Source organism: Debaryomyces fabryi, assembly GCF_001447935.2.
Source record: "Debaryomyces fabryi strain CBS 789 chromosome Unknown contig00002, whole genome shotgun sequence".
Taxonomy (NCBI): Eukaryota; Fungi; Ascomycota; class Pichiomycetes; order Serinales; family Debaryomycetaceae; genus Debaryomyces; species Debaryomyces fabryi.
In genome coordinates this window covers 158,655-183,553 of record NW_015385428.1, presented here as the reverse complement: position 1 = coordinate 183,553, position 24,899 = coordinate 158,655, and the positions used below count along the sequence as shown (strand labels likewise).

The 24,899-nt window shown below is 36.2% G+C and overlaps 11 protein-coding genes across 11 annotated transcripts; 4 read left to right on the top strand and 7 right to left on the bottom strand.

Annotated features, from left to right (window-relative positions):
• Window positions 1-182: 182 nt before the first annotated feature.
• On the top strand, window positions 183-4,679 carry AC631_00203 (uncharacterized protein; the record flags this gene model as incomplete). Its single annotated transcript, XM_015609033.1, has 1 exon — window positions 183-4,679. The coding sequence occupies one exon, from the start codon at window positions 183-185 to the stop codon at window positions 4,677-4,679; it is 4,497 nt and encodes a 1,498-aa protein (XP_015470226.1).
• Window positions 4,680-5,352: 673 nt separating this feature from the next.
• On the bottom strand, window positions 5,353-5,649 carry AC631_00202 (Protein TOS6; the record flags this gene model as incomplete). The annotated part of the gene is made up of 1 exon (XM_015609032.1): window positions 5,353-5,649. One exon carries the CDS (start codon window positions 5,647-5,649, stop codon window positions 5,353-5,355), a length of 297 nt encoding a protein of 98 aa, XP_015470225.1.
• A 645-nt stretch (window positions 5,650-6,294) lies between these two features.
• On the bottom strand, window positions 6,295-8,667 carry FGR34 (Fgr34p; the record flags this gene model as incomplete). Its single annotated transcript, XM_015609031.1, has 1 exon — window positions 6,295-8,667. The coding sequence occupies one exon, from the start codon at window positions 8,665-8,667 to the stop codon at window positions 6,295-6,297; it is 2,373 nt and encodes a 790-aa protein (XP_015470224.1).
• A 183-nt stretch (window positions 8,668-8,850) lies between these two features.
• Window positions 8,851-10,125, bottom strand: MSS51 (Mss51p; the record flags this gene model as incomplete). Its single annotated transcript, XM_015609030.1, has 1 exon — window positions 8,851-10,125. The coding sequence occupies one exon, from the start codon at window positions 10,123-10,125 to the stop codon at window positions 8,851-8,853; it is 1,275 nt and encodes a 424-aa protein (XP_015470223.1).
• A 216-nt stretch (window positions 10,126-10,341) lies between these two features.
• Window positions 10,342-12,093, bottom strand: AC631_00199 (uncharacterized protein; the record flags this gene model as incomplete). Its single annotated transcript, XM_015609029.1, has 1 exon — window positions 10,342-12,093. One exon carries the CDS (start codon window positions 12,091-12,093, stop codon window positions 10,342-10,344), a length of 1,752 nt encoding a protein of 583 aa, XP_015470222.1.
• A 198-nt stretch (window positions 12,094-12,291) lies between these two features.
• Window positions 12,292-12,636, top strand: AC631_00198 (uncharacterized protein; the record flags this gene model as incomplete). The annotated part of the gene is made up of 1 exon (XM_015609028.1): window positions 12,292-12,636. One exon carries the CDS (start codon window positions 12,292-12,294, stop codon window positions 12,634-12,636), a length of 345 nt encoding a protein of 114 aa, XP_015470221.1.
• A 149-nt stretch (window positions 12,637-12,785) lies between these two features.
• Window positions 12,786-14,228, top strand: AC631_00197 (U2 snRNP complex subunit; the record flags this gene model as incomplete). Its single annotated transcript, XM_015609027.1, has 1 exon — window positions 12,786-14,228. One exon carries the CDS (start codon window positions 12,786-12,788, stop codon window positions 14,226-14,228), a length of 1,443 nt encoding a protein of 480 aa, XP_015470220.1.
• Window positions 14,229-14,584: 356 nt separating this feature from the next.
• AC631_00196 (uncharacterized protein) lies at window positions 14,585-16,753 on the bottom strand (the record flags this gene model as incomplete). Its single annotated transcript, XM_015609026.1, has 1 exon — window positions 14,585-16,753. The coding sequence occupies one exon, from the start codon at window positions 16,751-16,753 to the stop codon at window positions 14,585-14,587; it is 2,169 nt and encodes a 722-aa protein (XP_015470219.1).
• A 512-nt stretch (window positions 16,754-17,265) lies between these two features.
• On the bottom strand, window positions 17,266-17,502 carry AC631_00195 (uncharacterized protein; the record flags this gene model as incomplete). The annotated part of the gene is made up of 1 exon (XM_015609025.1): window positions 17,266-17,502. One exon carries the CDS (start codon window positions 17,500-17,502, stop codon window positions 17,266-17,268), a length of 237 nt encoding a protein of 78 aa, XP_015470218.1.
• A 1,574-nt stretch (window positions 17,503-19,076) lies between these two features.
• On the bottom strand, window positions 19,077-20,375 carry CHT3 (Cht3p; the record flags this gene model as incomplete). The annotated part of the gene is made up of 1 exon (XM_015609024.1): window positions 19,077-20,375. One exon carries the CDS (start codon window positions 20,373-20,375, stop codon window positions 19,077-19,079), a length of 1,299 nt encoding a protein of 432 aa, XP_015470217.1.
• A 2,141-nt stretch (window positions 20,376-22,516) lies between these two features.
• Window positions 22,517-24,079, top strand: INO1 (inositol-3-phosphate synthase; the record flags this gene model as incomplete). The annotated part of the gene is made up of 1 exon (XM_015609023.1): window positions 22,517-24,079. One exon carries the CDS (start codon window positions 22,517-22,519, stop codon window positions 24,077-24,079), a length of 1,563 nt encoding a protein of 520 aa, XP_015470216.1.
• Between the last annotated feature and the right edge of the window lie 820 nt (window positions 24,080-24,899).

Below are 24,899 nucleotides of genomic sequence, written 5' to 3'. Positions count from 1 at the left end.
GCCTACTAAAAAACCCCAACGTAAAATCAGTACTTACCCTTACTGACTATGAAAATGGTTGGAATTGCTTACATTATGTAATTTTTCATAAAAGGTTGTCTTGTTACAAGGTGCTCATAAACCACATACAAAATCTGAAAACAGGCTCAGTTAGCAATTCAAATAACAATGTCTTATTTGAAATGCTTAGAAATAAAGATAGAAATAAAGTTACCCCTCTACAACTTTTAGATAATGATTTCAAAGATTTGGTTTGGGTTCCCGAGTACATCGACGAAAACGATGAGTATCATTTAAGCTACAGATTTCAATTAGCTAAAGAGTCTTCTGATGTTAGGGATGCAAATAGTGAAGAGACTGGTAAACAAGTTCTAGATAAAAGACCAATTGTACGGCAAAAACACAATTGGTCTGATCCAAAAAGAGGTGGATCAGATATATATATGTTTGGTTCTAATAAAAATAACAACTTAGGTGTTGGAGATGCAACAGATAGATCTGTACCGTCAAAAATTTCTCACGAATGGTTTAGAACAAGAGGGACTGAAAACCAAAATATGCCGGCAAATCTTATGAAACCAAGATATAAGATGGTTAAAATCTCTAAGAACCATTCTATTGTATTGACTTATGATGGCAGTTTATATTCTTGTGGTATTGGGTCAAGGGGAAGACTTGGCCATGGGTTCAAAGATTTGAACAACACATTTCGTTTTAAGAAGATTAATTTTTTTGAACTAAATGAAGGTGAAAATATGGATCATACAGATAAATTCATCAAAGATGTAGCCATTTCAAGTAATCACTCCATTGCCTTAGATAATGATAATGAAATTTATTCTTGGGGATTGAACAACTTCAACCAACTAGGCTATACTTCCTCAATAGCTTCAAGTTCCAACTCTGCCTCACACAAGACGTTCCTTGAGCCTTTCGAAGGTTTGCCAAAAGAGATCATTTCTGGAGACTTAAAGAAGAATCAAAGAGCTATTATTGGTATAACTGTATCTAAGGTTCATTCTGTTGCTTATACTAAGAATGAATTGTTTTTCTGGGGTTTATGTATCGGTCAGATGGGAATACCTATGGATACAACAACAACACTAATAGAACATAAAGTGGATACTATAACTTACAAAGGGTTCATTCAGCGTAGTCCAAAAAGAGTTGCATTGAGAGATGAAATTAAGTATGTACAGACTTCCGAAACTTGCACTTGTATTATCACCACAACAAACGATATTCATATATTTTATCAGTATCAGCATTTTAAATTACCGAAGATTCCTGTTAAGGGATCTATTGATAAGCATTTTGATTTATTCAAGCCAACAAAGCTTACGCAAGCAATCACTATAGAAAAAGTATGTCTAAAGAGCCACCAATTCATCGCACTATTACTAGATAACGGTGATGTCATGAGTTTTATATTAACGCAACCTGATAATGGTGATGGGTCGTCGAAAGGTTATAAAAACTTAAAGTATTCTTCTCTATGGAAGTCATATGACCGAGACATGAAGGTAATAGACATTGATGTTTCTAATGACGGATCAATTATTTTATGTACTAGGAATGGTTCTGCGTTTATGAAAACCCATTCCTCTCAAAGGAAAAATTCAATGAGTGAAGTAAACTTGTCTATTCCAGCCGTAAAAAATAAGTTCAAAAGAATTGAGAATTTAAATAAGGTGATTAAAGTGTCTTGCGATGACAACTTTTTGTCTTTTGGATTTATTAGAGATGAAATTGACTTGATTCCCTTTGAATTACAAAGTAACGATTTCTTGAAAGATATGGAGTACCTCAGTTGCCTTTCAAATATAGATTTCTTTAGAAAACAGAAACAGCTTTTAAGTGTTGGTCATTATCATAATTCCTATATTTCAGACTACGTATATCCCCAGAAGTCAAGCAGCAATGCAAATTCGTCTTACCATTCAATTTTCCCAAGTCAACCTCCAGAAGATGAAGAAGAGTTAGACGAAGTACATTCAAAAGAGCATGATGATAATAAAAGCGCCATATGTGATATCTTATTTGATAGATATATTAGCAGATATGACTTCCAGAGAAATAAAAGAATTAAACCAAGGAATACTTTTCAGCATACATCTCGTGCTGAAGATGAATCTCTTTTGAATTTGTTGAAATCTGATATGTTATACTTATCACTCAAATTGACTGAAAATTCAGAGTCTAATAAAAGTCATAACTGCTCAATAAAGTTTGAAAAGTATCCCGATATATCTATCAAAATTCACAAAGAAATATTTATAAAGAGATCAGCATTTTGCGCTAGAATCTTTAACCCTACGGATTCAGGAGAGTTTTTTATAGAAGAAGGAGTAGAAGGTAGATATAATCCAGATGAGAATGTGTTGATTTTCACGAATAATATAAATATTAAATCGGTTTTAATTGTTATTCATTTTATATACTCCAATAAAGTATTGAATATATGGGATGACTTTCCAGGAGGACTAAATTGTCCAAGTGATATAAAAGAGATAAGACAAGATTTTGATAAATTGACAAGGCTTTTCTCAGTAACAGATCTACTAGGTAGGCTTACTAAGGATGAGGTATACTTGAAAAAAGTTCAAGCTTTAAATGACGACAGGGAGAATGGTGACGTGATTATACGGCTCAAAGATGGAGATATAACATGCCACTCGTATATATTAATTGCTAGATCTGCGTTTTTTGAAACTGTTTTGTCGGAACGCTGGGATTATCAAAACGACGATGGAGCTTTCAAAGTTTTAACTCTAGAAGACGTTACAGCATTTCAATTTGAGATAATTTTACGTCATCTATACGGTTATAATGATATTGAAGTATTTGATTGTATTGCTGAAAATCTCGGTGATATCCCAGATACTGACGAATTTATTAACGTTTTATTAGATCTTATTGAAATTTCAGACGAATTACTACTTTTGCAATTGAAAGACTTATGCCAGCTAGGTATTAAGGATTTCATATCTTTAGAAAATGTTTTGATTCTATTGACTCATGGTCATTATTTAAACGCTCCTAAGTTATTTATGAATTGTTGTTGGTTTATCTATAATAATTTAGATGCAATATTATTTGACCCAAGTTTTAGAGAAATACCAGATGAGTTACTCAAAGAACTTGAAAAACAAGTTCTATTTTTCCAATATTGCAAACTGATAGACTTCGTAGAAAGCTGTGAGACACTGAGTCAGGCTTCACTTAAGCATTGGATGGAGCTGCAATCAAATTCGTTGATACTTAAATTTTTAAACAATATTAAAGAACATAATGAAATTTTCATATCAGATAAGAAAGGCTTTGAAGGTTTCGATCCATTGATTGACATTAAGTATTCTCAGCGAAAATTAAACCAAGAATCATTTAGGAAAAAGAAGGAAACGAGATCCCATTCAACTACATCGAGGAAAAATTCTACTATTTCAAATATCCAGGCCAATATTATTGATTTCAGGAAGATTGCTGCAACGAAAAGTAATGAAAATGAAGAAGCGTTGGATGATTCGGAAGATGGTTTTGAAGTGGTGAATAATAAACGAAGACAGAATTCAAAATCTGACAATTTCAAATCAGTATCAGCTTTAAACTCTGCCTCGCCTACACCTCCACCATCGCAAACAGCCAGTAGAAGTTTTTCAGTTGTTGATGTACAAAAAATTAAACCTGCAAGAAAAGCATCGGTAACTGGATTATCTTCTTCCAAACCTCTTATGGTGAATAAGGACCCACACATTAACATAGGATTAAGTTCTCGTTCTACCTGGGCTGATAATAATGGTATGTCACTAAATGATAAGCAGCCTGTTCTAGGTAAATGTCTCGAAACTCAAAATAAGGATCAGCAAAATTTATTACAGAAGAAAAACAGCAAAATCAAGTTTGGGCCTTCAGTTCGATTATCTCAAAAAGAAAGGAAAAAGATCGCATCTCTGATCACTCCGGATCATAGCAGTACCGAGGAGGTATCAAAAATAGTAAACCCTTGGTCGAGAAAGGATTCTGGGAGCACAATTGTTGGTAGCTCGAATGGATTAGATTTGCCAGTATTGGGCAGTCTGGGTCGTCGCTCATCGAAGCATGGAGATGATGCAGAGAAAAATTCTTCACAATCAAGGCATTATGATGTTGTAGGTTTGGGTGATTCAAGTTCTGTGAAGTCTGAAAATGATTTCAGCGGCAAGGAACAGTCAAGAAAATTATCAAGTTTACCAAAGTTAGGTAATGCTGGAAATCATGTAAAGCAAGGAACAAGTCAAAATAAGTCTGCATATTCCTCCATGGCACTAAACGTCAATAATCCGGTTAATAAGGTATATTCTACTCCGTCGTTAACAGAGATAATGATTCATGAATCTTTAAAAATAGAGGAGGCTAAAATTAAAGAAACAGAAAGAAAAACTTTGCAGGAAATACAACAGGAGCAACAATTTGCAAAATGGTGGGAGGAAGAAGCACTTAGAGTACAACGCCAAATGTCTCAAATGGAAATAAATGGACGGGATCAATCAGGTTCATCTACGAAGCATAATAATGGTTTAAATAAGTCTAAGAAAAGTAAAAATACCAAACCTAAACACCCGTCGATACAAAATAATGACTCGCTTCATACTCTGAACAACAAACCACAAATCAAATACAAAAGTGGTACTAAAAAGTGAGTGATATTATAAATTACCTATTTAAATAGTCTTGTACAAAAAATCATACATTTAATTTTAAAAATCAACCTCGTCCGGAAACCAGCCATATTCATCTAGGTCGATACGATACGTATTCAGTACTTCCACTCCTTCGTCTCTTAGAATTCTAGCCTGTCTACTCTCACTGTCCGAATTACCTCGAGGAGATATTTTACCTGCACTCAGTATGACTCTCCACCAAGGAATATTTTCAAGGTTTATAATATCATCCAAACTGGCCTCCCTGTTTAATGATTCAGCAATGAACTTCAAGTGCTTGAGAGAAGAGCCCACAAGACGTGAGTTCTGCGGTCTATTTACTAAGTACGCGATGTGACCTTTACGAACAAAAGTTAGTTGATCATTCAAAATCTAAAACATGAATTCTACGTACCATAACTTGTGACTTTACCATACGGAATCTTTTCAATTGCAGCATAGACCGAGTAGTAGAACACTTTGCTCTCATCTGTTATTTTCATCATACAACGAACAATAAATGTTATCTAATCCAGCTGTGCTGGCTGAAACTGATATTTAGCTTAGTGCGCACTTACAGTATTTTTCAAATATATCAATACCTTTAATTAACTTCTATTATACACTAATTACATAAATAAACCCAGTTTATTATATTATAAATTTAGCATGCTTATAAAGCTAATAAAGCACCGGCAGCTAAAGCAGCGAAACCAGCAGCGTATTGACCGTTGGCAGCAGCAGCACCTTCGTAAGTAGAGACACCAGCAGCAGTAGTGTTAGCAGCAGAGGTGGAGTTAACTGGAGCAGAAGAAACTGGAGCAGTAGTTTCACGAGCTGGACAGTCAGTGACGGTAGATTCACAGCTAGTGATGGTGACTAAGGTAGATTGGGTGTCAACTTCAGTGACAACACCAGCGTTGACAGAAGCAGCGGCAACAGCGATTAAAGCGACAGTGGAGAATTGCATTGTAAGTATATGTATTATTTAGCGAAAGACTAGTAGTTGGAAACTGATTAGAATGATTAGAAAAATATTTACTGATCTACAGAGGATCCAGGGCCTATTTATGTGATTTTGATCTACCACTTGCTTACGACTAAAAGACTTGACCAGTACTATGGTTCCAATCGAGGATTACGCTTGCAAAATTTTCATTGCAATTTCTTCTGCAATTGCAGTTCAACTAGCATAAATTACTTGATTTCTGGCTTAAAACGTTAGCTGACTTACCGTTTTAGGCTCGAGGCTGGAAGAATTACGAAATAATGATAACAAAACAATTCGCGATCACCGTGAATTAAATATTTTAAGCCAGCCACGATAGTTGCACCCGTCCAAAAAGACTATGATGGCTATTGTGGTTACGAGGCTGGTTCATAATGTCTAAAGAGGAAGTTGTCTTTCTCTTTTAGTTTTATTAACCCGCGTATTGATTTGAGGTTGCAACAAGTTGGTATGGTATTTTTTAAGGCGATCTACAGATTTGAAATTATAACGTTATTAATGTTTATACTATATACACATATATCACATGAATATCTTATATGAATCTAGGCATAGCAGTTATTCGTGATATCTTCTATCACCCGAGGCGTTCGGTTCATCAGTTTGTTAATTTGTGGGAAGAACTATGGTTGCTGGATCCGGTCCATGATTCGCGAGTAATCTGTCCATGTCAGTATGAAGGTAATGCAATTTTATGTAGTACTCGAGTAATGATTGGTAGCGGTCCTCGGTTGCAGTATACGATTCAGATGAATCTTGTATCAAATCGTTATATACGTAACCCGTGTATTCATTTACAAGGTCCTCTGTGAATTTTGGGCTATTTGCGCCTTGTCTTCGGCTATCTATGGCATCAACGGTTAACTCGCGTAGTATTCTGACCTCAAGCGCCAAATCGTCTATTTCATTTGATCTCCATTTTTCAAGCTCCTCGTATATTTTATCGGAAAACGAGGGGAGCAGTAATAATAACATTAAGAGACCGTCTTTCCACAAATTGGTGAATGTTTCAATTGCATGGAACCAGAGGCTATTCTGCTCAAACTCATTACGAAATACATACTCGTATGGTCTAGTTCTGTCCACTGCAGTACGAATCAATTCATTTCTGAGTATTGAGAATATATTGGTGGTAACAGTGTCTGTAAAATGTAAAAGTCTGATTAACCTCAAGAGTAATTTCTCATCTATCCTTCTTCGTCTGTTATCATTTCTATTCAAATGGAACTTCTCCTCCACCCAATTTGCAACATCATTCCCAGCAAAAACTAGCACGTAGAAAGTTCCAAATATTATTCCGTACATTAATAGCTCTTTCCAGAAAGCTATGAAAAGGGCATTAATTCCCAATATATATATGAGAAAAACACATCTCATTATGGTGCTTAACCATCTTCTTATATTATTTCTCATTAAGTCAACAGCAATATCTATTACTGTTTCGCCTTGATTGCCAGCTACAGGAGCTCTATTGTGGCCATTACCATTGGCTAGATTATTCACTTGTGGTTCTGGTATCTCATTCTCCATAGCATTTTGCAGAGCATCGTACATGAGTACACTCACCTTCTGAATTAAGGTTTCATTATTCGCCAGTCTAAAAACAGAATTTAGTAATGAAGCACCTGAAGGATTCAATAATACGTATGGCTGGTGGGTCCCATTATCAACGATAATACATTGAGATGTGTTTAAAATGACCTTCCTTTCTACGCTCTCACCAGGAACCTGTAATGCAAACTCATAATCACGGGACGCAAGGTTTGTTTGGTTAACCAATACTCTCCTTCGTGTTTGATCGAGGTGGGTCTGGTCTCTCGCGTTCTCTTGAATGACTTCAAAGGTCTCTCCAGTCAAATTCCATTCTACTCCTCCTTCTAATATAATTCTTGTGGGTTCGATGGGCGCAATATTATGTGAGTTGTTTTCGTCTTCGCCTATATTTCTTAGATCATTACTACTATTTGGTGAAAACTCAAATCTATTCTGAGAACGCAAATCCTGCCAAAAGTCTCGGCTTAATACTCCTCCGTTTCCACTCAAACTATCTGTGACTTCAAGATTCATAGTGATTATTCCATTATTTTGATTTAAAATCTCGTCATTCAATAATAACACATCATATAGTGAACAATCATTTATCTGCGTGGTATTTTCAATTAACTGAGTAGCATAATATAATCTTACTTGATCAAAAAATGTCCTTCTGACAGACTGATAATCCATCCGTTCTATTATTTGTTGTTTAAATTCATACACTGTAGTTCGAAAGTTTACTTCAAAGAGGTTATTACCTTGTTCTAATGCAGAAATAGTGGAATCTATCTTGATATGAAATCTCCTTCTACCACTGACCCCACCATCTGATGCAATTCTTGTTTGAACTTTGAATGAAACAGGTCTTGAAGGCGTAACATCTAGTTTTAAAGCCCTACTCAAGCGCAGTTCATTGTCTGTACAAGTTATGTTATTAGATGCTAAAATCAAGTTGATGGATTCTCTATTCAAAGTTAGCCCGTGTCTTGCCTTCTCTTCTACAATATAGTCCTTTAAGACCCCAATCGTACAATCTAAAGTTTCTCTTATCTTGAAAGTCTGATTTCCAGGTTCTTCAAAATCAATAATGATATCAAACAATTCTTCTACTGGATCACGTCTTGGTACACTTGGAGAATTGAAAAGTGTATAATCAATTATTAGTTTAAATCCATGAAAAATTGGGTTATCAGTTGCTTCGGGTGTCTGTAACACATCACATAATCTCTCATGATCTTTCTTTACACTTTCGTTATGCTTTATAGTTAAAAATATTGGCTTTAAAGAATAATCTTGCGAATTCTTCCATATCAGTTGTTTGATATCTCCAATCGTGTGGTCTAACGTAACATTAATAGAATAAGTCGAAATTGCTAATTTATCGGCCTCATTCACTGCATTAATCTGTTCGACATCAAAATGTATTGTAAATGGAACATCCATGGCGGAAATATAGAAGCTTTCAACAGTAATCAATCATTATCTTGATCTTGGATTAGATAGATATGTGGCGGACTTCTTAAGACGCTTGATTACGTAAGTAAATTCAGCATATACTTTTTACTTATTATTATGTACAAGTATTTAGGAGTTATATATAAAGAACCCAACTAATCAAGCTATGGTTTACTTCTTGATAGCATGATATCTTTTACCTCTGAATGCAAACATTTCGTTGTTTGCTTGGAAAGTTTCGGTTGGATTCGAGTCAACTAAATCAAGTTTAGTTGAACCAAAGACGTTTTTAGTCTGATTCATTAATATATCCATCTCATCCGCTAATTTATGAGAACTTAACCATTCACGTTCCCTGGCTGCGTCCTCAGCATGATAACCAGTGACATAAACCGCACATTTAGATTCCAATAAGCCCTTCAAAGACTTATCCCAGTGGATTTCATTAGCAGTTCTAAAACCAGGGTGGAATAAAAAGAACACATCCAAGTATGGATCAAATGGGAATAAATCACCGAAATCATATAATTCATGGAAATATAATGTGTGATAATGCAAGGTTATTTGCTCGTCATATCTGTTAACTAAAGCGCGTCCGTGCGGTTCTTCAGTAGACGTGAAACTCTTCGTTTGTGGATCAAAGTAGCATTCGGGACCTATGAAATGTATTTCAAACTTCGATTCGGGGAATAAGTAACCAAATTGTTTCCAAACATAGCCTGGGAGCATGGCTTCCATCTTAGCTCCAAGAATGAATATCCTCATTGGTCTTTCTTTGAAACTGACAGCGGTTTCTGTAGTTTTCGAATATGGTGGATATAAAGTATAATGCAACGCTGAAAGAGATCTCAATCCTTCTAACGTTACAGTTCCCTTTGGCTGCATACTGTATGGTGAAAATTTATGCAATACAGAGCCGATAGTAATAGGATATGTCAATACCTTAGAAGCTGCAGCCAAGTTAAATTCAGTATTCATTGGGTTGAAATCTCTGGTATAGAAAAAAGAGTCCCATGAGGACATATTAAGGGTAAAATCCTGTTCTTGTTCTCCAGGGAACACAAACTCATCGAACTTACGTCCTGATCTGAGGTCATGTTCATAAAGGTTAACTTTTTTCAACAACTCATACTTCTTCTTCGAATGATATTCTTCATCAGCTTTCCATGCTTCCTCTGAATGGTGCGTGGGGATTCCCGAGTACGGGCAAACAAAGTTTACTGATTTCTTCGTTACTGGACATAAAGCTCTGGTTCTTATGAATGCTGCACGGGTACGAATGTCCTCATATGGAGACTCATCCCAATTATAAATTGGAGTCTCTGATGCATCCGTTTTTCCATTATCCAACAGCAATAATTTCTTAAGAAAAGATATATTTCTGCTTTGAATAAACCTCGTAGGCTTTATCAATACCGCTTGGGATATATTACTCAAATAAGCCATTTGAAAAGTCAATGAATACGGTACTTCAAAGATTTAACAATTAATATACCTATTCAAATGTCTAAAGAAGCAGATCGTTGATGTAAGGTTTGATAACACCACTATTTCATTTTTTTTAATTTTTCATATCTCAGTATTACATTTACACGGATATTACACAATTTATTAATATTTAAGCGTAATTTGGAGTATCGTATACAATACATATATATATATTCATAATTCATCATGCTGTACTTCAAGCTCAATATCAAGTTCCTCTATAGCTTGATGCAATTCGTGAATATCCGTCATTCCTAGCTTGTCAGCTAATTTTTTCAAAATAATCATTTCCTTCGACATCTCTTGAGCATCGTCGCTAGGACTAGCATCAAGACTTTCTGTAACTGTAACTGTGACAATTTCCGTACTGGTGCTCTCGTATTGTTCATCAGTCCCAGCATTAGTTTTTTCAATCGAGTCTTGATTGGGGGCTGATGCTTTTCCTTTTGAAAACTTTTGGAAATTCCATGCATTGTTGGGTGCATCGAATTCGGGAACCTTAACCAAGTCACCATCTTGGTCAAGCATAGTTTCTGGGTCTATTAATCTCAATGCTAATTCCAATTCTTGTTTTGAACCATCTCTGGTTACTTTTACTAATGATATAAACGAGCCGTAGAAATCATATAACTCGAACCAAAGAATGAAGGAGTCATTCCAGGAAAGTAGGGACTGTTTCATATTCTCTATATGTGGAGATAAGATTTTATTTCCGATACAAACTTGAAGCATTTTGCCTAGCTTTTCCAAAAGGTCGGTGCTTGAATGATACTGGTCGTTGAAAACAAGGATATGACGGAAATTGAAATACACATTGGGTGAATTGATTGGAACCTTGCTCTGACCTAAGTAAAAGCCATATCCGCAAGGACTCAAATGATAGTTATTTAATGAAACTTTGTATGCATGCGGTATTGGAAAAAGCTTCTTATCATTTGATATATCTTCGGAGTAATAAAAAAAGTCTTGGTAGCTTAGTTTATCGGCCTTAACTTGATTTTTTTGGTCTATTAATTTACAGTCGATGTCAACGATTTGATCTTCTACTTTGTTAGGCCTAAACTCATCTAATGTGCAAAGTGCTGGAACACCTATCACCATCTGATATACGCAGGTTTTAATTTCTTGCTGATCTAGGATCTCTATCCTGCCTCTGTGGTTGGGATCACATTTATAAATTATATCAATTGATCTAGGTTTTCGAGTTAGATCGCAAATTTCTCCATTGTATAACGTATGTTGGATGAACCTACTCTGTTCATTCTTTGCTGTAGCATCGGATATGATCGAACTCTCATGGATAGTGAATTCTGATACATCTAAATCATTGCTGGTCCATGGTGATTGGTTCTTTAATTTTGAAGGCTCTTTGGAGGAGCCTTTAAATCTCCCTAGCACATATATATAATCTGGGTATTCGGGTTTGTGCTTACCAGTTGCTAAGAAATGTTGAAGATTCTCATGGAATTGCACAACTTTATCACCAAAGCAATACCCTAGCGTCCAGTATCCTCCATTTGATCCGTAGGCAAACACACAATCTTTTCTTGAAAAGGAATTCTGAATAGCCTCCACGCCTCTTTGTATTATTTCTGCGTCTGTCCTTGGACCTGTTTCTATTTCTTTCGAATTGGGATTCCGTTGTGGACTTTCGATACTAACATTAGCTGTAGCTGGATTCGGTACAAAGCATAAATATTGGTCTTTAGATGACAGTCCATCGATGCCTAGAACTTCAAAGGATCCATTTTCTACAATTTTGTCATTTAAACCAACAAATGTATCTGCGAAGTCCTTAGGTATATTGGAATGGTAGTACTTAACATTATATTTCAGAATTGGCTTGTGTCCCACCTTTAAATTATCACAATTAGAAACATTTAACAAGGCTAGCCATATTATCCCTATCTTTAGAATACCGAACATTTTAATGCTCGAGGGATACATATAGATCGTATAGTTAAAAGCCAAAGTGTCTTTTAGTGAGTCGCAAGATTCAACATTTTATCGCGATCGCTGTCGGTTTATTATTGCTTATTATATTCGTTACATTCTAACTATTTATTAACTCATATCGATATATCTGAGATATCTGCAATATAACTGGCATAAGGGGGTATTAATATGTCGATACCATCTAATAATTCCACCACATCTTTGGAATCCACTTCAATTCCAGGTCTTTCGACTCCACAGGTAAATAATAGTGAATTCGATAATACTAAGTCCCAAGACGCTACTAATCTGTTTACTACTACCGTGATACATAAGGATGGGTTAGAAGACCCAGATGTCAGTATAAATAATGGAAAAGTGGTTTCTGTCTTTGATGTAGCTCTAGATCTAGAAGATAAACTTAATGAAATTTTACAACAGATTGATAACGCTGATAAAGAAATAAATGATCGAATGGATAAGGTTGCTTCTAGACTAACGGCATTAGAGCAAAAGGTATCACAAGCAAGCTAGATGGTGGTATGATAGGCATTTTGTATAGTCTTCGGCTTGTTTAATTATGTAGAGTTTTGTGTAACTACCGACACTCATCACTCTAATGAATAATGATAGATAGAGAACTACGTAGATAAACATTCTATTGAGAGGGTAAATATTAGAGAATGGCTAAGCAAAAAAGGTCTAAGAACCAGGTTAGACGTGAGAAAGCCAAACTAAGAAAAGTCGAGGGTAGTACAAGAGATACTACCCAAATACCTTCAGAAAAAGCACCTTCAGCTGAAAAGCATTCTGAATCTAAAGGAACTACTCTTCCAGAAGGGATTGAAATAGAAACAGATCCATTATTTATCCAATTTCAAGACATTTTTAATAAGTTTCAAGGAAAGAACGATAGTATCCAATCAAATCCAACGACTGAAAGAGGTGAACTAAATGAAAGTGATGATAATAATGCAGAAGATGAGCCTAATGAATCTGATAGTGAAGAGGAAGAAGAGCCTCTTTCCAATAGACAATTAAGAAAGAGAAATAGAATACCGTTAGCTACTTTAAAAGCATCTACTGCAAGGCCACAGGTGGTGGAATGGTATGATGTAGATGCTCATGATCCGTATATACTTGTGAATATCAAGTCACAGCCTAATGTTGTTCAAGTTCCAGGACACTGGTCTTCCAAACGAGAATATTTATCTTCGAGAAGGGGTGTTGAAAAGCAACCGTTCCAGCTACCAAAGTTCATTCGAGATACTGGAATTCAAGACATGAGAAATAATGATGATCTGACATTAAAGCAGCAACAAAGAGAGCGAGTTCAGCCTAAAATGGGCAAATTAGATATTGATTATCAAAAGCTACATGATGCATTCTTTAAATTTCAGTCGAAGCCAAGATTGTTTGGATATGGAGACATATATTTTGAAGGTAGAGAAACAACAGATGAATATGCTGATGAGATAGCAAAAATCAAACCTGGAGTTGTGTCAAATACATTAAGGCATGCATTGGGAATGCAAGAAAATTCGTTTTCGGTTCCTCCTCCTTGGCTTGATATAATGCTTAATATTGGAAAGCCACCTGCCTATGAAAATTTATTGATCCCTGGTCTAGATATGGAATACTCAAATGATGGATACAAACCTGCAAATTTTGAGAATGAATTTGACATGCTGTATAAAGAAGATGATGAAGGAAAGTCTTATTGGGGCAAGCTTGAAAATGTGGTTGAATCGTCCGACGAGGATGATGAAGATGATGAAGGTGAAAGAAGCGACGAAGAAGCTGACGAAAATGAAGAGATACGATACACCAATGACGAAGAGAATATAGATTATGATTCTGGGCCAGCGAAGGTTGCAATTTCAGAATTTGGTGGTATTAAATCCAGAAAAGAAGAAAATGTTGAACCTGAATCTAACGGACCGAAGCAATTGTATACGGTTATCAAGGAAAATAAGCAGAATACGGGGAACGAATTGCTAGGAACAGAATTTGGTTATGATATACAGAATGGCTCTAAGCAAGGAGATGGAAAAACTGAAAACAATAAAAAGGAATCTACACAACCGGATGACATGGCATCTGATAGCAAGAACTTTAAATTCTAATCAATGCAGTTCTTCATTTATAATAATCTTGTGAATACAAATCAAGCTCATGAAATTGACTACAAGCATATACGATTACAATGTAATATTTCTAATATCTAATTTAATAGAGCTAATATATGTAACAAAAGAGATGCCTAAAATAGTAAGAATATAGCAATTAATAAACAAATAATAATTAAAAAGTCATTGCGATAAAAAAGAACATCAACTTTTTTATAGATTTTGTTTCTTTCTTGTAAGGGAATATTGTTTAGTAAGGATGGTTTTGAAATTGAAATAGTATAAAAGATGTTGGTAGATCTTGACATGCAAAGTGGAAAAAAATTTATAAATAAACTAAACGTTCATTATTCTTAAAAATCAACATCAGGTTTAGTGTCGATAGTTTTGTCACCCTTAGCACCGAATGAAGAAATACACTTAGCCATAGTTGGAGAAGATCTTGATATGACATCAGTGAAGTAGAAGTTATCGATTGGATTCTTCAATGGGATACCAATTGGAGCAATACCCTTATTTTTATTAATTAATTCATTGAAACCAATGTTAACAACATCAGTAGAAACTGGTTCAATAACTTCATGTCTGACTAAATGAGGAGCAATTTCACCTAATCTTGAACGGACTTGATACAAGTCATCGTAAGGTAATGGAGCACCCAAATATTCAGATAATGCTCTTAAAATCTTCCAATCTTCACGGGCTGATCCTGGTGGGTTAGTAGCTGCACGAGTCAGTTGAGTTCTACCTTCAGTGTTGACGTAAGTAGCAGCTTTTTCAGTGTAGGCAGAGCCCGGTAAGATGACGTCAGCAAATGAAGCACCTAAATCACCATGGTGACCTTGGTACACCACAAATGCATCCTTTGGAATATCCTTGTTTTTAATTTCATCAGCACCTAATAAATAGATGAACTTTGGCTTGGTTTGAGCAACCTCTTCGCTCAAAGTATTGAAACCAATGTCCAAAGCACCAACACGGGAAGCTTCACGATGTAATAAATTAACACCATTCCATTCTGGTGTGTTGAAGTTCTTGTTCTTGTTAGCAAATTCACCAACAATGTTATAAATGCTTTGGGCTTCTTCGGATTCAGCAGCACCAGAACCAATAATGATTAATGGGTTTTTGGCAGAAGCCAATTTCTTACCGTATTCACCGTTTAATGCCTTTTGTAAAGCATTGACATCAGGGCCGATATGCTCTAAATCGAAAGTTGATTCAAATTCTTGACCAACATGAGCAATTTCCAAGTTAGACCTTAACCAGACCTTTCTAATTCTTGAATTTAATACTGCAGCTTCGTGTCTTGGGTTGGTACCGACCAACAAAATCTGGTCAGCATCTTCAACACCATCAATAGTGGAGTTAAATATATAATTAGATCTGATATCAAGACCGTGAGCATTAGCTCCTTGAACGACATCAGTAGTAACATTTTCAGAACCTAATTTGTTAACTAAGTCCTTCAATAAAGTCATCGATTCAACGTCAGCTAAAGCACCGGCAATAGCCTTGACTTCGTTACCGGAAGGATTAATCTTAGCATAAGCGGCAGCAATGGTAGACAAAGCTTCATCCCAGGTGGCGTTTTCGAATCTATCACCGTTTCTAATTAAAGGAATGGTTAATCTTTGAGTCTTCAAACCATCACAGGCAAATCTCGATTTGTCACTGATCCATTCTTCGTTAATTTCATCGTTTAATCTTGGCAATACTCTCATGACTTCAATACCTCTAGCATCAACTCTGACATTGGAACCAATGGCATCCATGACATCAATAGTTTCTGTTCTCTTCAATTCCCATGGTCTGGCTCTGAAGGCATATGGTTTCGAGGTTAAGGCACCGACTGGACACAAGTCGATAATGTTACCGGACATCTCGGAGTTGATGTTTCTTTCGATATAAGTACCAATTTGTAAGTCATTACCACGGCCGGTAGATCCCATTTCTGGGGCCCCGGCAATATCGTTCATGAATCTCACACATCTGGTACAATGGATACAACGGTTCATCGAGGTCTTGACAAGCGGACCAATGGCCTTGTTTTCAACGGCTCTCTTACCCATCAACTCAGTGAATCTACCACGGTCCGAACCGTATCTCTGCGACTGTTCTTGCAAGTCACATTCTCCACCTTGATCACAAATAGGACAATCCAACGGATGGTTTTCCAACAACATTTCAGTAACCCCTTCTCTGGCCTTCAAGATTCTTTCCGAGTCTGTGTGGACCACCATACCGTTCTGCACCGGCATAGCACACGATGCAATCAACTTAGGCATTCTCTCAACATCCACAAGACACATACGACAATTACCAGCAATAGCCAATTTGTCGTGGAAACAGTAACGAGGAATAGTCACCCCGGCCTTGTCTGCGGCCTGAATAATGGATGATCCGGCCTCAATCGACACTTTTCTCCCATCGATGGTGACCTCAACATCCGCCAATCTTCTGAATGAAGCACATAAATAACGTCTCGATGCTCTTAATATAGATGTTCTACCAGCCAACATGATTATACCAATAAACCTTAAAGACTGCTACTATATTAATTTACTATATTAATTTACTAGAATCTTGTTCCTAAAACAGCTAGTTAGTAGGGTGAAATTCTGAACTAGTTGTAAAGAAACACTATAAAAATTTGGCTTTGTGTCGCTTTTTTTTGCAATATTCAACCTGTAAATATTTGTCAATTATTAACACCTACTAATGATAATAATTGAGCTCTGATTCGCTGAAACGATGGTCAGCAATATTACCCGGATTTTTCACCGTTAGTGCCTAGAGTAACAATATCGAGGTGCAATGCTAGAGGCCAGACCAAAGTGCGTGGAGCATGCCGGATAGATTGGTTATATCCGAACAAATGGGACATAATTGTGAAATGGGACATAATTAAATGTAGAATTATGGGACATAAATATGAAAATAATGGGACGTAAATATGGGACATAAATGAGACATAATTAAGACGTACATACACTATATATTACTTAAATACCGTATATAGGAGACAGTGTGATTATTTCTTTTCGTCTTCGCCTAGCAATACGAACATGATCAAGAGAGGTGGAACCACGTACATCCAGTTTTTCTGGATCCATGACTTTGGGGCCTCTTCGGTGGTTTCAGGGTTGTTCTGGGCCTTTTCGGGTTGTTTGGCCTTAATGGGTTTGGGGTCGTATTGGAGTCTAGCAACGGCCACCTGGATGGAGGATTCGGACGTCTTCTTTTGCTCCGATGCTGCTGCTGTAGACATCGAGAGATGTGCTATATTTTTGTGAGAATCGAGGTGCACGAGTAACAATTTCGTCCCCAATGTCGATTTGGATAGTTTTGTGTAGGTGAAGCACTCGAGGCTTGGTAAGTCTTTAGTGCCGATGCAGTAGTGGCCGTCATCTATGGCAATGTCGTTTTGTGTGAACGAAGCATGTGTAGTGTTTTTATCGTAGTGGAGGGATCCTAAGACGATAGGCTTGGACGATAACGGATTGGCATAGATCTGCACTGTCAGAAGTTGTGCGTATGCTATAGATATAATGACAAGCAATTGTATAATGTATCGAGTAAGCATATCAGATGGTTATGGTGTAAAGAGGCAAACAAGTGTGATGGTTTGAATTCAGTGATAATTGGGTTCGGGTAATTTTCCATTCTCAATGAAAATTAATTTTGTGGTGTTAACGGTGATCAACACTACCAAAAGGGTTTAATGACACTACAGTTGGAGATCTATGTTGTTTGATATCAATTTCAAGCATGGTCTTCAGTCACTATCCCATAATGTATCTCTTCGTCTTGGTCTCAGAACAATTTCCAATATTGCAAACATTCAATCATGCCAGGCATATCTAAACTACAGTCGCCAGAACAATATTAACATCAACTCGACTCTCTTTCGGGGAACTCTCTATGAACTACTTTCCAAGCAGTTGATGAGCAGTCTATTGAACTGTCGTTCTTTGACGCGGGTAGGAGGTTCTTTTGACCAAGGTATTGATATCTTGGGAAAGTGGAACTTGGCCCATTATTGGCACGCATTAGATCCTAAACCGGCCAATATCACTACAACAAAATTACAATTTGGGTCCATTCGGCCGCTCCTAAAGGATTCAAAGGAATATAATGAGTATCATGCTATACCCCAATCCGAACGACGCAAGCTGGCCAATCTTTCATTGGAAAGCGACGTAAATATTTTGGTGCAGTGTAAAAATTATGATACAAAAATCAAACCAGCCACTATTAGAGAAATCTCGGGCCTGTATCACCATCATGTAAATACTAAACAAGCAAGAAGCCGTACGTTTATGTTTCTTGTATCCCCTCGTCCATTAACTTATCTGGCATTGAAAATAGTTGATTCGTTGCCCATACCGATGATCCATTGCAAGCTCTCGATCCTAAAGTTTGACAAAGGTGATATTTATTCTGTAACCAATTGGAATGGGGGAGAAGTGGAAGCATTATACATGAACGCAGTAGCTAGGGCATTGCTTACTGGCCTAAATTTGGAATTGGAGTTTGAAAAAATAAAAAGCATTAATATGTAATTTTATCAGAGCAATGATTTACGCTCTTACGTAAATTGCTAGAATATAATAAAACAAATTAATATTTCGGTAGACCGTTTGAGAATTCAAGTATTCAGTCTTTTGGCGTATATATGATGATATTATTTGCTACTAAGTATTTAAATAGCAAATTTATGTTAAAATTGCAATAATTTCAATTAGCTGCAAAAAAGTTTCGCACAAACCATAGCACATATATATTAAAACAATAAACAATTAAAAACGAACCAAAACAACCATATAAACACGTAGATAGAAATTAACTTTCTTCCCATTGACCATTATTAAATTTCGAATTATCATACTGACCATCTTGAGGAGACGATTTATGGTAATCATTACCTTTGTATAATCCGTCGTCAAAGGTGGGCGATTGACTCAAAGTAACTATATAGCTAACGGTACCTGTAGTTGTAATAGTCTTGAATGTAGAAGGTCTTGTGTATGTGGTTAAAACGTTACCATTATTCGTACTTGTAGGTTCTGCTTTAACATCAGCAGTAGAACCGACATCAGTAGAAGTGGTCGAAGTTGCTTTAGTGGAGGTAGCCTTTGTTGAAGCGGATTTGGATGTAGAACCAGTAGTTGCTGTTTTTGTTGAAGAAGTGGAAGTCTCATCAGAATCGGAGGATCCTAAGAGACTCTTCATTTGCTGAGCATAATTCTTACCATTGTTGGTATTTCTCCAAGAAGATGCAGCGTCCCATAATGAAATACCACCGAAGTTCTTATCCGATTTAATATCGGAAAGATATGATTCGACATCAGACGCAGAGGTATATCCAGATCCAGCTGAACTTGAATCACCTGGTAACCCAAGGTATAATCGAATATCCTTGTTTGGTGATGTATTGGTTGCATAATCTTGCCATGTATCCCAATTAAAGCTGGATCCTAGTTTACAATAGTTGTTGTAAAATTGAATAAAAGCAAAATCGATATCAACCTCACTCAATAAATCACCAACTGATGCATCAGGATAAGGACATTGGGGAGCAGCAGATAAGTAATAGGTTTTTGATGAATCTTTAGCAAAATAACTTCTTAATCCTTGACCAAGGGCGGGAATTCCGGTTTGCTGCTGATTTTCTAAATCAAAATCGAACCCATCGACAACTGCATCATCGAATGGTCTTTCATCATCAGAACCACCACCAAATTTGTTCCACAAAGTTTCAGCAAAATCTTTGGCTTCAGAATCAGAATCAAAACCATAATTACCAATTGCACCACCCATCGAGAGTAAGACAATTTTTCCATTATCTTGACATGTTTTGATGTCTTTACCAATCTGGGAGCAATGCTTTAAACCGTCTGAGAAAGTATCTGAACAAGCATCGGAAAAATCAACAGCTAAATTGTCTGGAAATGAATAAAGGAACGATAATAAAACGATATCAACAGCATCAGATGCACAGTAAGTGCTTAAGTTCTCTTGTCCACCACCTGAATTTTGACCCCAGTAAACTGCAACGTTAGAACTGGAGGAAGCATCAAAAGCAGCAACATTTTTCAACAAGTAGAAGGCTACCAATAAAAGAATTCTTTTTGAAAACATATTAAGAGATAAGAAATTATAGAGATTTATAAAGGAATGACAAGTAGTTGGAATGTTAAGGAATGACTAGAGTTGGACTCAAAATTTTAAAGGAACGACTAAAAGTATGACAATATATGCTTTGCAGAATTCTTTCCACTATAAGTACTTGTTGGATTTGTTTAATGAACGTGTTTTCTATGTTTCAAATTCCTTTGCAATCACAGAGACACTGAGACTTATATACTTTGTTTCGAAAATAATTTGTTTCATCGTTCATCTTGTAGCCCGGACAATCCATATGCAAGGCCATTATTTTTTTCTATAGCACTAAGGCTAAAATGGTAAAGCTTATTTCAAACTTGATCATATGGCTGGTTGACATCCCAATTCGATTCGACTTCTCTACGTTTTAGTCTATGGTTAATAAAAAAATGCCTAAAGGGTACTGGGTTCCAGCCATCTCGTAAAAAGCCTGCATATAAACCAAATGATGAGATCTTATGGCCTAGCATTTGTTGCAGGCGCATGAGATGACAGATTGTTCATCGTTAGTGAAGGCTATTTATTAGATATAATCGTGGCATTACATTCATATCTCAATAGCAATATCTTGCATGCATATAAATAAGATTGTTCGAGCCTAAATAAATTATTCTATTATGATAAAGAAGCATTTTTGGTAATCAACCAGCTACGCAGTCTTCATAATCGAGAAAAAAAGTTTCTATCGTTCAATAAATACAATAGACCTTTGCATTGGATAAACGTTTAATGGCAAAAATAAATGAATATAAGGGGGTTAAATGACAAAATTGGAAACTTTATGAACCAATTAGTACATTACTAGAAACGAATTCAATCGCTGACAGTGCTATGAGGTGGAATTATTGCTATTATTCAATTTTCGATTGAAAGTAAGGTTAATTCTAATATGCTAACTTTATTTGTATCGATTATATTCTTGACAGAAACGATTAGGCTATGAATGAAGTTCCGATTGGAATATCTGACTTTTCTGACTTGACAGAAAACAAATCACATTCTGCGCGTATGAGTACTACGCTTCTACTATTGATCAAAAATTTAAAGAAAGTTATTCTATTTGGCACGAGAGGTCTTCGACGAGAAGCAATTAAGTTATTTGGATGTTAACTGACGATTTCTACTTTGATGAAATAGGTTCCCTTAATCGCTAGTTTCAAATTTTATGTTATTATTACTCTGGTATTTTAACGTACACCATGTAGCTGAAGTTAGTACTGTGTGTGTAAAATTATTAGAGAATGAACATAAAGCCATCAGTTTTGTTTCCTGTTTTCACCTACTACCAAACGTGAACGCGTCAATCACCATGCTCCAGTAAAAAAAATAACATTGGAAAAAGTACGCATAGCGTCCGGAAGGCAGATTCTTATTGAATAAAGGATTACTAAATAAGGTAATAGAGGTGGGCGTGTTCATTAACCAGGAGAAATCGGTAACCCGTAAGATATCGGTTGAGACAATGTACCGTGTACAAGTTTAGAATAAAACTACCAATAATGTGTCTTCAAACACGCATCCCCTATCCGTTGTAAAGGAACTTCGCCGAAACTGCATATTTTACTTATACGCAAGAAAAGGTTACGAAGCAACTTAACTACTTAGTTACAACCATCAATGGTCAACGAGTGTTACCACCACGTAGTAAGTGATTTTATATTTAGTTTATAAACTACATTATGATCGGGACTCCATTGAATTGAATAAGTGAGGCGGTGATCAGGTCTAATAATATCTATGAGACCCAATTGAGGGAATTTACATTGGTTATTATAGCCTAGAGTTGAAAATTCACGTGGGATTTTAAGTGGGATAAAGTTTATTTCGCCGAAAACTCGGTGGAAATATTTCTGCGACTTTCCGCATATGGAATTAACAATCGTAACAATAAAATATTATTATGATTTTGAGTTAAACCTATACTAAATTTCGGCGAAAAGTTACGTAATATACTATTATAGGGTTTTACAAGGGGGTATACCATAAATCCACATTCTGCAAATCCAAAATGTAAAAAACTATAAATAGAGGTGAAATTCATCCTAGTTTTAAACATTTTGGAGCTTTTTATTATAGAAAACCATTCTAGGAATTCAAAATCAATTGAACGAATCAAAATGTCAGCTAATATTAAATTCAATTCTAGTAAAGCTACTAAGAAAGACGATACATTATATACCAAGTTCACTTACGAAAATTCAACTGTGGAAACTTCTGAGGCTGGCGCATTCAACGTCACTCCAACTGCAGTTGATTATGAATTTAAAGTAGACTTGAAAACACCAAAAACTGGTTTAATGTTGGTAGGTTTAGGTGGTAACAATGGTACTACCTTAGTAGGTTCTGTTTTGGCTAACAAACACAATATTTCCTTTGAAACAAAGGAAGGTGTTATTAAGCCAAATTACTATGGTTCTGTTACTCAATCCTCTACCCTTAAATTAGGTGTTGACAAGGAAGGTAATGACATCTATGCTCCATTTAATTCTATTTTGCCAATGGTTAGCCCAAATGACTTTGTTGTTGGCGGTTGGGATATCAGTAAGCTTAACTTAAGTGATGCTATGAAGAGAGCTCAGGTTTTAGATGTTACCTTGCAAAAGCAATTATCACCATACATGGAAAAAACCACACCTTTACCATCTATCTACTATCCTGATTTCATTGCTTTAAACCAGGAAGAAAGGGCGGACAATGTTTCTAATGTTGACTCAAACGGTAAGGTTGACACTAACAACAAGTGGAAGGATGTCGAAAAAGTCAGAAAGGACATCAAAGACTTTAAGGAAAAGAATGGCTTAGATAAGGTTATCGTTCTTTGGACCGCTAACACTGAAAGATTCGCAGATGTTGTGCCAGGTGTCAACGATACTGCTGACAATTTACTTAAGGCAATCAAGGCTAACGAAGCCGAGGTTTCTCCATCTACTATTTTCGCTGTTGCTTGTATTTTGGACAATATTCCATACATCAATGGTTCTCCTCAAAACACATTTGTTCCAGGAGCTATAGAATTGGCCGAAAAGCATAATAGTTTTATTGGTGGTGATGACTTCAAGAGTGGCCAAACCAAGGTCAAGTCGGTTTTGGCCCAATACTTGGTCGATGCTGGTATCAGACCAATCTCGATTGCCTCATACAACCACTTGGGTAACAATGATGGTTACAATTTATCTTCTCCAAAGCAATTTAGATCCAAGGAAATTTCCAAGGCTTCGGTTGTGGATGATATTATTGAATCTAACCAAATCTTGTATAATAAGGAAAAGGGCGACAAGATTGACCACTGTATTGTTATCAAGTACCTTCCAGCTGTTGGAGACTCAAAGGTTGCCATGGATGAATATTACTCTGAATTGATGTTGGGGGGACACAACAAGATCTCTATTCACAATGTTTGTGAAGACTCGTTATTGGCTACTCCATTGATCATTGATTTGGTTGTGATGACTGAATTTTTATCTAGAGTTAGCTACAAGAAGGCAGATGAGTCAAACTACCAAGATTTCTATGCTGTTTTGACATTATTGAGTTATTGGTTAAAGGCACCATTGGCCAAGCCTGGTTTCAAAGCTATCAATGGTTTAAACAAGCAAAGATTAGCTGTTGAAAACTTGTTGCGTTTGTTGGTTGGTTTACCAATCAATAATGAGTTGAGATTTGAAGAAAGATTGTTATAGAGTATAAGTGTATAATTTAAATCAATATTAATAATTTAAAAGACTTGTATATGGATTTATTATTCTATTATTATTAGGTATATTTAACTTCTGTATGATACCGTATCTGACTTTTTATTCGTTATCAGTAACAATATTAATGAGCAACCACAAGAACGTATCCTCTCTTTCAAGGTTATCTAATTTTCTATGTTATCATTGACTAAGGTTTTATCTTTTGTCCAATATTCTACTCTAGCTACGTTATCTACACCCACTAATTATCGTGATATTGCACACTCTCTGTTTTCGTTATCTTTACCCACTAATTATTGCTATCTCATTCGATTTCTCTCCGTGCCCTACAGAGTTTTCCATCGTTATCGGTGACATAATAGTTATCTTTTACAAATCACGGTGAAGCATTGATTTTTAATCTAATCTATGATAAGTGAAAAAATATGGACCCCACATACCATAATTGTTTTATTTGTTATCTGATGTATAGGCCGTAGCAGAAATTATCTAGATTGACTCCACACTCCACTTGAATATTCGATTATTTTCTTATCATCCATCACTTGTACTCCACAGTGGCAATCTTGAGGCACAGGTCTATTATACTTTTCTTATCTAAAGGTTGCAATCTTATCTGTCGCGAAAAAAGTTCACTCGCGCGTTGTGTGGCACAATGTTTGGAGCTATTTATGGTATCTGCAACAATGACAGCTTTATGGTTGTTACAATTATCTGGAGATTGAACACTGCAACACTTTATCTCACAAAGTCTCCGAGCTGCCAGAGCCAATCCTGAAGACGCATCGTTATCTCGCCGAAGCAT